This window comes from Canis aureus, chromosome X (assembly GCF_053574225.1).
Source record: "Canis aureus isolate CA01 chromosome X, VMU_Caureus_v.1.0, whole genome shotgun sequence".
Classification (NCBI taxonomy): domain Eukaryota; kingdom Metazoa; phylum Chordata; class Mammalia; order Carnivora; family Canidae; genus Canis; species Canis aureus.
In genome coordinates this window covers 104,136,771-104,149,781 of record NC_135649.1, presented here as the reverse complement: position 1 = coordinate 104,149,781, position 13,011 = coordinate 104,136,771, and the positions used below count along the sequence as shown (strand labels likewise).

Here is a 13,011-nt window from a genome sequence, read left to right as displayed (position 1 = left end):
CTGGGGCCTTCTCTCTCCACTTCTTCCTTGATGGAAACCTTGTTTCCAGAGATTCTATGGAGTGATATAGTTGATGTTTAGGGGACTAGAGAGTATTACCTTCTCCATAGTCCTTATTTATAGTTGTTTGGGAGGACAGGCCTGTAAGCTTAGAGAGAAATGGAGACAGACAGATGGATAGAGTGTGTGTGTGTGTGTCTTTCACAGAAGGTGATTCTTAGAGGTAATAGCATTTTCTTTATTTTTATTTTATTTTTATTTTTATTTTTATTTTTATTTTTATTTTTATTTTTTAGCGTTTTCTTTATAGCCAGAGCGCTTGCGCTTTTATTTTCTTTTTAAAATATATAAGGTGGACTTTATGGATAGTTCTAGTTGTTGAAAATGAGGAATGTTTTTTATTACCTAACTTGAAAAAGGTGTAATATAAGATGTTAGGTTGCAGATCCCCCCCCCCCGCCCCGCCATTTAAAAAGAGTACCCTTACATATTCAGAAGCTAATTTTGTAGATACTATTTTACCCATTTTGTGATAAATAGATTTTGTTGTCAAAGCTGATGCAAAAAAAAAGAATTTTAATGAAAAAGAATCTAATGATATTAAATAGAAGGCTTAGACTTAAAACTCATTCATGATACCCCGTGCTAAATTGATGCTTGTCATTTTTGCACAGTTCCCTTACTCCTTACTCTTAGTATATATTGTAATTATACTATTTTGAAATCTGTTTTTTTTGGCATAAACAGATTGTTCCAAATTTCTATATTATCTTTAAAAATGATCCTGTTAATCTTATATTTCACTGATACATCTTTATTTAAAGTTTTTGATTATTTACATTCTTTTTAATACTGGAAATAACTGTATTGAATAACTTTATCTTTTTGCTTTTGGATGAATTATTTTCTTAGTTTAGGTTCCTTGAAGTGAAATACTTGAGTCAAAAGATAGGGATATCTGTGTGGCTGTTGCCAAATTGCTTTGTAAAAGGGTGATACGCATTGATAAGAACAAAATATGTGTGAGTTTCACCACACATTTGCTTGTATTGATGATGGTTCTTTGGCAATAATATCATTGGTGATATTTAAATAAAATAGTGCTATCATTTTGATATGAAGCAGTGTCTCACCATTGGCATTTGATTTGCATTTATTTGGTTTTTAGAGAAGATGAATATTTTCTATGCATATCCTTAGGATTATTATTCATTCTTAAATAAGTCATCTGTTTCCTATACCTTAACCCTGATGTCACAAAAAAAAAGACACTCATTTATATAAGAAACTACAAAGAAAACAGTAAATATTGTAAAGAGGGCATGTGCCTTGGCTCTGGCTCTTCGCTTTAAGCAATGTAGTGTTTATCCACTGGCATGGCATCACTTGTGACATCTAAAAAATGATTTCTTTTCGGATTTTGTTTGGTCTGTCTCAGAAATTTGACTTCAGTCAAATTTATTTATGACTTCAGTCTTTCTTTGATCAATTTTGCATCGATTTTGTAGATTGTATCCCTGACACTATGTACCTTCTTAGAAATGTGGATCCTCTATCACAAGTGGTTCCAGGCAAGAGTTTGAAAGGCTGAATCCAAACATGAGCACGTTATTGGCAGAAGAACACTGAGCATGTGTCCTCCAAGCCAGTGTGCCCACGCTGTCTTCCTCTTACATGAATGACAAGACATAGTACTACTAGTACACAAGGAAACTGCAATCACAAGGGACCCACTGGCAGTCTTTGAGTATTCACCAACAGCCTGCAGTCCTGTTATTTTAAGTTTTTACTCTCAAAATTGTTAAACTTCTACAAAACCAGAGGATAGTATTATAAATCCCCATGTATCCAGCATTCAGCTTCACTAATTATCAATTTATAGTGACATTAGTAATAACAATAATAGTAATACTTAATGCGATTAGGGCTGTGCCTTCATTTTTCTTTGGCAGAGCTAAAATTGTTAGTTATTGTCTTTATATTCTCCATTTCACTTGACATAGTAGCTGGCAAATAACAGTTCGGTGAATATTGAAAGAATTCACTTGCTTTCCTAGTCTTCCATTCATCAAACATGCGGTACCACTTACAAGCACAGTGCTACATTCTGGGATTTAAAATTGAATAAACTGGGATCCCTGGGTGGCTCAGCAGTTTAGTGCCTGCCTTTGACCCAGGATGTGATCCTAGGATCGAGTCCCACATCAGGCTCCCTGCCCGGAGCCTGCTTCTTTCACTGCCTGTGTCTCTGCCTCTCTCTCTCTCTGTGTCTCTCATGAATAAATAAAATCTTTAAAAATAAAAAAAAAATTGAATAAGCAAAGCATGGTCCATGTTTACAAGATGAAAATGATCTGTCAAAGATATTTACTGTCCCATATTTTTATACTTTTTTTAAATAAATGGATTTCTGCAGTGTCGACAGAAGTGCAGTGAATTCTGATGAAAGGATTATCTATATTATAGTTATTCCTAAGTCTGTTTATGGCAAGTTGTTTATGTCGAAGGTGATGGGTCTTGATTAACATCTGTCTGAATACTCGCAGTGTTTAAAACTTGTGAGCATTTCAGGTTTTACCTTTCATCGCTTTCAAAGGAGAGTGAAATGGAAGAGTCTGTGTATGTGACTGGTTGTGGTTGGTCTTATGACAGAATATCTGTGTATCTGTAGATACAAATATTTTGGTGATCTCAGTAGGGATTGAAAGTAGGAGGCTAGCCTAAGGGGGAGGGGTAAAGTGGTGAGATTTGCCTTTATGGAGATTTAGCCCTTGTTAAAAACAATTGAAAAACATCATATGTGATTTTTCTGAATTACCACAGTCTTAGCTTAAATATTTTTCATAAAGCAGCACAAAGTACTTCACAACTGGTTTGCATAGCCCTGGTTAACTCGAGCCTAAACCACCAGGAAGCATTTTTTTTTTTTAAATCAAGCCTTCTAAAGGTAGCTTGTTAGATCCCCAAATAGCCCCAATCTAATAACTGGAAAATATGTCACATGAAATTCAGAATTTCTTAATATTGCTCTGAAGTCAATTGAAGAAGATAATAGTTTTTTTTAGATAGAGTTATATTGATTAAGATTTCTATGCAGTATTACCTATCCAAGTTAATCAAGACTCCACATAATGCAGGTTAGAGGAGATTCAGATACTTGGAGCATTTCCTAGGTGCTCTCCTGCCCTTGAGTGTATGATGGACATGACATGGGTATGTGCAGCCATGATGGAAGACCTGCTTTATTCTGTTCCAGCAGTTCTCAGATTTCGTGGTCTCCCGAAACGTTCACATTCTTAAAATAATTGAAGACTATAGGAGCTTTTGTTTATGTGGCCTGTGTTAATATTTACTGTTAGAAATTAAAACTGGGGAGTTTCTAAAAATTTTATTTATTTGTTTAAAAATAGCTATAAACCCATTATGTGATTACAAAAATAACATTTTTCCTTGAAAAGTAACTATATTTCAAAACAAAGTTAGCCAGAGGAGTGGCATCATTTTATAATTTTGCAAGTCTCTTTAATATCTTGTTTGGTAGACGACCTCTGGATTCTCATATCCGCTTGAACATCCAGTCTGTTGTAATATGTGGTTTTGGTTGAAGTATAGGAAGAAAATCCATTTTCACACAAATACATAATTGGAAAAAGGAGAAATATTTCAGGCCTTTTTTTTTTCAGATAGTTGTATATGATGTTCTTTGATTCTACACCAGTATTATGTAAGTGGCATTTTGTAAGGATTATTGTTATGTGGGATTCTGAAGCTTTTATCAATGAACTTTTCATACTCTCATGTGAAAATCTCTTGGGCTGTGTTGTACTTGGGATAGGTATTTTTTGCTCACGCATGACATTATGCTTTGGTCATTTGTAAACTGATAATTTCCCAAGTTTTACAGATCTTCCAAATACATTATCAAAAATCACATTTTAAAATATTCCTACTCAGAAAAGTCTTTAAGTATTGAGAAGCTGTTGGGGTGCCTGGGTGGTTCAGGGGTTTAGCGCCTGCCTTTGGCACAGGGTGTGGTCCTGGGGTCCTGGGATAGAGTCCCACGTTGGACTCCCTGCATGGAGCCTGCTTCTCCCTCTGCTTGTGTCTCTGCCTCTCTCTCTCTCTCTCTTTCTCTCTGTCTCTGTGTCTCATGAATGAATAAATAAAATCTTTTTTTGAATAAATAAAATCTTAAGAAAAAAAGAGAAGCTGTCAAGCTCTCTCACTTGCAAAATTCTAATTTATGCTTAAAAGGTTGAATTTTATCATAGACAATATATACTGCCAGTTATTTTTCTTGAAGTTGCAGGCTGATTACATTCTTTTTTGAGAAATTGTCTGCCAGAGACTCAAGTTTAAGTAGCAGTAGCTGGCCGGTCATTCTTGCAAGGAAAAATTATGATCTATGAACAAGGCAGTTAGTTTATCTTGCAACTCTGAACAGTTGCACAAGTGCTTTTCCTCAAGCAGCCTTCATTCTTCAGTATACAGTAGACACACATGCCTTGTGCATACTTCTTATTTTGTCTTACAAATACTAGCCTTCTGTTCAGGATCAGGACCTTAAAAAACTAATAACCCTTGTTCTTCCATTCCATGAATGACATTCTTTAGTGAAACTGGGTTCATTTCTGGGTTTTATTTTGGTTTTGGGGAGGTTTTTTTGGTGTTTTGGTTTTTGGTGACTCTGAGTGTGTGGTGGTGAAGCATACAAAGAGCTGTAGCAGTTTGCTGTGGCTGCCCTGATGATTAATGTTTATAAGGCATCAGAACCTTTACCTACCATTGCTTCTGTATCACCAGTGCAAACAGTATTGTTAGAAAGATAATTTTGAACTCTTGACTCCCTGAAAAGGATATCCAGACTCCCCAGGGGTCTGCAGACCACATTTAGGTGATCTAGTCACGTGGCACTCTGTTCCCTGCCCTTCTTGTCTTTTGAAACCCACCAGAGAGCTAGATATCTCCCTCCTACCCTTTGTGCATACCGAGTTCCAGTCCAATGAACTGTATTTTGTGTTACCTCTTGCTTTTAACTTTTGCTTTCATCTCTGCCTAGAATGTTCTTGCTCCTGTCACTTTTTCTTAAAATCCTATTTTTCTTCCCGTGCCAGCTCAAGTTTTTTTCTCCTGTGATTCCTGCTCTCAGATAGAAGTGATCCTTGCCTCTCTAAACTCTCCCTAACACTGTTCACATCTCCCTTATGGCACATGTGGCTTATTTTAGAGATTTTATTTGCAGAATGAGGAATCATCTAATAGCAAATGACTTAGGACCAGTGACTGTCTTATTCATCTCAGAGTATTTTACAGTGCTTGAACTTAGTGAATTATTGCAGACTGAGCAAAATAATTCTGCAACATTTGGTGCTACTGTATGCCAAGAATCATTTTGAGCACTGAATGCAGCTGCAAGTGAGGCTGATGTGCTCCTACTCTCATGGGGCTTATTTTCTGTTAGAAACTCATTCATTCTGCCTTTGTAGAGTTTAAACTGATATTGTGAATAAATCCACCGATTTCTGATACCTTGGAGATTTATTTAGGCTAGAGAAGCCTTTGAGAAACAGATCATTAAGTCAGAGTAGCCAATCTCCATCAGTCCTTACCAACTACTTAATTCAGTGAGGGAATTGCAGACATTAAGAGAAACTTGAAAGACTTCATAGAAAGCTGAATTTATAGTCTTAACTTATTATATGCAAGTATTATGTGCCATGGCCCATAAACTCCTATTTCTTTTTTTTTGCCAGAGTTGCATCTGGTTATATTAGTTACTAAATGAAGGAGGGAGGAGCCTTAAGGGTGGAATGTCTAAAGACTGTGGCACTGTTTTCTACTTACAGTTTCTGTCCTTTTTATGTTAATATGGCAGATAGGATTCTAGGAAAAATGTGGTTAGTGTATATCTGTGTGAGAATGGTTTTATTTTAAAGTTTGGAGCTTTTTGTTTCCTCTTTTTTCTCTTTTAGGCATTGACAAAGGATCCCCAGGATTACCCTGATAAAAAAAGTCTACCTCATGTACATGTTGCCCTCTGGATGAATTCTCAAGGAGGCAGAAAAATGAAAGCTGGAGATACTGTGTCATATGTCATCTGTCAGGTAAAACTGTCGTAATCAATAAGACTCCCAGACCCCATAAACCAAAGTAAAACCCAGACCACCACAGTGTCTTAATTTAGTGGTCTTCCAAATAATTGATGCTGTAAAGAGATGGGTTAGTCTGGTAGGTTTTACAACGTTTGAAGCATTAGTCAGAAGTATGTAATTATTATTACAATTTTCATAAAACCTTTAAGACCAGTGTTTTGGTTCACTGAAATTATTTTGGTGAGACAGATGCATAACAGTAGGTGCTGTGTCAACCCTCAATTAACTTCAGTGAAAATCTATGTAAGTTTGGTAATATGTCCAGCAGTCATCCATTATCATTCCTTTTGCCACAGATTCCAGTATTAATATTGTAAGGTTAAATCCATTTTTCTCTAGCTTATGTTCACATAGTTACTTGCAAAAAATATGAAGTGCTTGATAATATGGAGAAAGTTGCAAGACCCCAAAAACGTACCTTCGGAAGAAAACAGATTATCTAACCAGTGTGTTTGGGTTTTTTTATTTTGAGCAGAGAGGGCCTAGAACCTACCTCTGTGCCTTGTCCCTCTTCCATGTGGCACCTCTGAGGAACCTCTACCCTTTTGGAACACAGATTGAAACCACTGACCAGTTTCTTTGGAGAGTAGCATGCCTCTGACATGGATGAGGACAGAGGGTAGGACACAAGAGTAGTTTGTTCCTTTCAAAGTACTTAACTCCAATTGGAACAAAGGAGAGGTCTCATCTCTTCCTACTGGAAAAAAAAGTCACAGCCTCTACCTAAATTCTTTAAAATTACCATGGTTTGGTATACTTACCAAAAGGCCTAATTCATCAGTGTTGTAAGACTTTCTTTTAATTCATCAATTACTGCATTTTGTTGTTACAGTAAAAAAAAAATAAATTAGCCTTAAATTTCACTGTATTATGATTGATCTTTGTCAAACTACAATCAGTGTGTTTTTAAGTCATAGAGTCTTTTCAGAATTTAAAAATTATCTGCTAATATCTGCTTGGTACTGTGGATGATGTACATAACAAATGATTTAAGTACATGGACAGGAATCAGCACTTGACTCCGTCTCCCTCCTAGGGTTACTCTTGATTAAGAACTGTTACAGAAAGCCAATTCCTGCAGGAAAATATTTCCATAAATGTCTGACTCGCTCAAGTCCTTAATGTGCTTTGCATATTGCCTCTGACAAGTCTCATCTCAAAAAAACAATTTTCATATTATGCAAATAAAGATTTTGGTAAATAGGCTAGTTTTTTTTTCACTTATGACTTCACATACATGGAAAAGCTCTTGGATTATTAATGACAGGAGCAGATGGCAATATAGCTTTGAAAAATTATATAGGTTCTGTAAAATAGTATCTAATAATGAAATTCAGTCAAGTTATGTTTTGGCTTAATCTGGACTAGAGATGTATGGTAGTATGATCAATATATCTAAAAGTCAAGGTTATGTTCCTTGATGTCTAGATATTAGGTCTTAGGATTTCTTTTTCCCAGGTCTTACTGAGCTAGAAAAGCTTAAAAATGCTGATGTAGTACAATAAATCCCGTTTGATGTATTTTCAACATTTTCCCCATCCACTGGTGCTGGGCCTTAACTTTCTTGCTTATTAAGACCACAGTTCGTGTTTCTTTTTATTTTTGCTTCTCATTGTATCCCAAGAAAAGCTGTAGGACTTTAATTGGCCTCTGTCCTCTAGCAGTGGGTCAGGCCCACTTTGAGCATCTTTGTGAGCCAAAGCTGCCAACCTCTCCTGCTTTTTTAAGCATTCAAATTATTCTGTTTCTTAACCGTATTTTTAGAATATCTTTTTGAAAATGTATGATGATAAATTTTGAAGAGAACTATGCTGCTCTAAGCAAAGGTGCCCTCCATGATAGTCTGTCTCCTAGATATGTTCTGTTTTGTTTGAAATTTATATTTAGTCTGTAGTACTCTACTGATAATTTACTCTGACTAAATTCAGATGAGTTTAGAGAGTAGTAATGTTTTTGGTGTCTGATTTATATTGTAGTTCATTGACTTGTAAAACCTATATGAATTATTTGCTGAAATTGTAAATCAACTTCTACTTGATAAGTTCTCAATCCTTAATTATTTAACTTTCATTAGACATAATTTCTAGGGGATCCCTGGATGGCTCAGTGGTTTAGTGCTACTGCCTTCGGCCCAGTGTGTAATCCTGGAGTCCTGGGATCGAGTCCCGTATCAGGCTCCCTGTATGGAGCCAGCTTCTCCCTCTGCCTGTGTCTCTGCCTCTCTCTCTTTCTCCCTCTCTCTGTGTCTCTCATGAATAAATAAATAAAATCTTAAAAAAAAAAACAATTTCCATACGGCATGCCTTTAATGTAATTGTTTTAAGGGACCCATTTGTCACCCATTTAACTTTTTTCCATTAGTTTTCTACTAAAGATGATTACATAATTTTGAATGAATTGACTGTACCTAGTTGTCTCTGTGAAGCATGTACTTTGTGAAGTTCACAAATTACTACATAGGCACTTCAAGGAAGACCAACATTACTTCTTAATCTGATTTTAAAGGTGTATGTGGTGCGTTATTGCACATACTGTGGGATCTTGCTAGGTTTGAGAATTATGTCTGTGAGTGATGTATCTTATGTCACAGCCTGAATGTTTTTCCAACACAACACAGCAAAACCCGTCTTACCAATTCTTTGGAATTTAGTCATGTTTGGGCTCAAATTTTTTTAAATACAATAAGAAATGTGTTTGGGTCAGTGTTAAAATTGGTCTTTCATGTGGTTATTTAAAATAAAAATTTTTTAACTGAGGATAATTTTGTTAAAAGATTTTATTTATTTAATAGAGAGTTAGTGGGCAGCCTGGGTGACTCAGTGCTTTAGCGCTGCCTTCAGCCCTGCATGGAGGGCTCCCTGCATGGAGCCTGCTTCTCTCTCTGTGTTTCTCATGAATAAGTAAATAAAATCTTTAAAAGAGAGAGCTAGCGAGCAAGCATGGGGTGGGGGCAGGGGCAGAGGGAGAGAGAAGCTGACCCCCTGCTGAGCAGGGAGCCCTATGTAGGGCCCTATCCAAGAACTCTGAGATCATGACTTGAGCCAAAGGCAGAAACTTACCTGACTGAGCCACCTGGGTGACCCTGTATAAATTAGATTTTTATTCACCATTAAAAAATGGTAAACTCAAAGTGCTGTATAATTTTTTTAAGATGGTGGGTGAGGAGAGGCAGAGAGAAAATCTTAAGCGGACTGTATACCCAGTGCAGACCCCAACGTAGGGCTCCATCCCCTGATCCTGAGATCATGACCTGAGCTGAAATCAAAATTTGGACACTTAACTGACTGAGCCACCCAGGTGTCTCTCAGTATTGCTATAATCTTAAGGACAGACCGGTTTTTTTTTTTAAGATTTCATTTATTTATTCATGAGAGACAGAGAGAATGGCAGAGGGAGAAGCAGGTTCCATGAAGGGTGCCTGATGTGGGACTCGATCCCTGGTCTCTAGGATCAGGCCCTGGGCCCAACCAAGGTGGCGCTAAATCGCTGAGCCACCTGGGCTGCCCCAGAGCAGACCGTTTAAAAAAAAAAAATACAATTTTTTAAATTGATCAGGTTTTAGGTATTAGTTAATGAAGTCAGTCTGAATATAGTTGTGGTGCAGGAAGACATGCCCAAGGATTTTTCCCACTCTTTCTGTCATTGACTGCCTTCTTACTCTTCACCTAATAATTTGGACTTCGCAAAGGACAACAATTAAAGTGGATGAATTCTGCCTAAATTTTTACCGTGTTGTGAACTCCTGGAAAAAAATTATTTTCAAAGTCTTTTAATCTGAGGTTTGCTTTCTTAGTATTTCATTATATCATAGACTCCATGGGACCTAGTTGATAAACATCTCAATTTGCTTCCATCAAGAGCCTTGCCAGAGTAAGAGGCCCCTGCCTCCAGTCTGGTGAAGACAGCGGTGAGCAAGGGCTGGACGCTAAGCTGAGAAGGGGCTGATTGTAGCAGGAATGAAAGAATAGGGTTCACGTTACCTATTTAACAGAGCAACTTAGCACTGTGAATAGTTAAAATTGACTAGTCTGAATATGAAAGTCTGTTGTAGAAAAGAGAAGAGTGGAGTGAGTTTCAGTTGTTGATCCAGTAATGTGATGACTTTTTTTGATTCAAAGATTATAATGACCTCACCTACAGGGCTGTATATGGACCAATTATATAGAACTCCACAACTTTTATTTTTATTGAGAGGACATCTTTGAAAAGATACTCTCTGACCCATCTTTTTTTCCTTCGGGAGAGCCATGTAAACGGTGCAAAATGGCATGCCTGTCATTCCAGTGGCCAAATATTTTGCTTCTAGAGTATTGCCACTCCACCAAGATAGCTCATTAATTTTACTCCTATTATATCTTTTATGTAAGTTACTATGTGGGTTTCATATCCCCTTTTTTCCCCTTGCTCATTTGCTTCTGGATACATAAAGCTCTCATAGAAAATATTACCCCTGGGGGCCTTTAAGATGAGATTACAACTAGAATTCTTGCATGAATGGATTGCATTAACATAATAAAAGGACCACACATGTTTTTTTCTCATCAATTCTAAAAGGCCTTCCTGACTAGACTAATAGTTAGCAAGTCTTCTCAGTGCTTCTGTGATATGGCAGGTGGAATTATTTAATCTAGTCATGCCATCTTGTTGGTTTCAGGTTTCAACAAAAAATAGAACACAACACATGCTGGATTTACATTCTTGGACAGTGGGTGACATGTTTTCCTTGATCTTCCTACGCTTAGATACATATGACATGTTCACCAACAGGTCAAAAAGACTTCTTGATATTTGGAATTGAATATATAAAATTTGAATTATGGTCCCTCTTTTTGGCCAAGCATGTATATGTGACTGAATTTCCTACAACTTTACCTGTGCCATGTCCTTTTGTAGGATGGGTCAAACCTCACTGCGAGTCAGAGGGCCTATGCACCTGAGCAGCTACAGAAACAGGACAATTTAACCATTGACACCCAGTACTACCTGGCTCAGCAGATCCACCCAGTCGTGGCTCGGATCTGTGAGCCAATAGATGGAATTGATGCTGTCCTGATTGCAACATGGTTAGGTAAGTGTCCCCAGATCACATAGCCTCTTATCCAGCTCTACCGGCACCTGCAGTCCTCCCTCACCTATCATGAGCCTTGTTCATAGGTATGCTGTGTACTGAACACTTCCTTATTTATAGGTGGGCATTATTTTTGTGGTTGGTTGGTTAATGTCTCTCTCTCTCTCTCCATAGACTATGGATCCTATACATTTGCTACCTCTATAGCCACATGCCTGCTCCATAGTAGGTGCTCAGTCCCTAAATGCCAAAGTAAGAGAGGGAGGGCAGGAGAAGGAATGAAGAGATTTTAGGCACACTTACAGTGCCTCAGCTTACACTGTTGTAGCTTTAATTGGTGAACTTTCATGAATAAGGTGATTGATGGTATTGTGCTGGTCAGTTTATCTTGTCTCTGTCTCTAAATGTATTTTGTGTAAAGTGAGAATACATGGCTTTTTTAGCATTAAAAAGTTTAATTTTTAGTATTAATTTCCTGTGAGTATCCTGCTCTCACTTTATTTTAAATTCTTTGGAAACTAGACATGTTGTTACCTTCCAAGAGTTAGCTGATTCCTAATTTCTCATCATCACAGGAGGTGCTGGTCAACCCTAAAACCTCAGCATTTTTTAACTTTTTGCTGTGGTACCAGATCGTTGTTTTGTACTTAGAAATGTTTTCATTACTTGCTCTGAATTCATTTCTAGATGACCAGCAAGTAAAGAGTTACATTGATTTAAGATGTCTGCTCTCTATTGCATTGTATGTGAAGATGAATATTTTTAGAATACTGCCTAATAAAGTCCTTAGATGGTGCCTCACTATCTATAAGTGAAGTCCAGATGCCACTGACATCTCACAGTCTTTCAGTCTGGCAGTTGTAGACTCTAACTTTGGAGCTCCAACCTATATTTCTAGCTTTCTTTCTTAATCAGTATATTTAGGGTCCCCTAAATATGGCGTTGCTCATTCTGTCCTGGCCTCATGGAAAATCCTCCCCCTCTTCTTATTGAAATGTCTGGCTTAAGGCATGGGCTTTTAACATCATAGGCACCTGGGCTTACATGCTAGTTCTGCTGTTCACCAGCTCTGTGGCTTTTGCAAGCCTCTAAACCTTGATCTAAGCCTTGGTTTCTGGAACCGTAAACTGCAGTTGCTCTCAGAGAGCAATAGAATGATGCACGTGCTATGCTCTGCACAGGCCTGGAGCAGAGAGAGTACTCAGTGTGCATTGTTAGCAGCCACATCCCACTCTCTTGCCAGGCTTCTGCATACATGTGTCCATGCTCCTCCAATCCATAAGATTTGTACATAGTTTTTCAAAAAGAATAAACTTGCCATTTGCAATGATGAGGATGGAGCCAGAATGTATTATGCTAAGCGAAATTAGTCAGAGAGAAAGATAAATACCATATGATTCTACTTGTATGTGGAATTTAAGAAACAAAACAGATGAACATATGAGAAGGGGAGGAAAAAAAGAGGGAAACAAATCATAAGAAACTCTTAATGATAGATGACAGGTTTAATGGGGTGAGGAATGAGGAGATGGGTGATCTTATTCAGGAGGCACTTGTTGGGATGAGCCCTGGCTGTTATATGTTAAGTGAAGAATCACTGAATTCTACTCCTGAAACCAATATCACACTATATATCAACTAAGCAGAATTTAAATAAAAATTTGGAAAGGAAAAAAAGATTTGTACATAGTGCTCACTCTGCATGTGTAGAGTGGGATTGGACAGATAAATGAGGAAGTGACATGTTTGTCATCCTGCCCTTGGCGAGTATTTTTCCGAGCTCCTGCCTGG

General features: G+C 37.5%; 1 protein-coding gene across 2 annotated transcripts in view; it reads left to right on the top strand.

The window, feature by feature from the left end:
* Nucleotides 1-13,011, top strand: part of POLA1 (DNA polymerase alpha 1, catalytic subunit) — a 310,973-nt gene that overhangs the window by 120,089 nt on the left and 177,873 nt on the right. The window contains exons 31-32 of one of the 2 annotated variants that reach the window (XM_077890067.1): nucleotides 5,973-6,104; nucleotides 11,046-11,220. In XM_077890067.1, the coding sequence (XP_077746193.1) occupies nucleotides 5,973-6,104; nucleotides 11,046-11,220 (307 nt within the window). The remainder of the gene's footprint in view (nucleotides 1-5,972; nucleotides 6,105-11,045; nucleotides 11,221-13,011) is intronic. The other variant, XR_013375181.1, reaches the window with a different exon arrangement.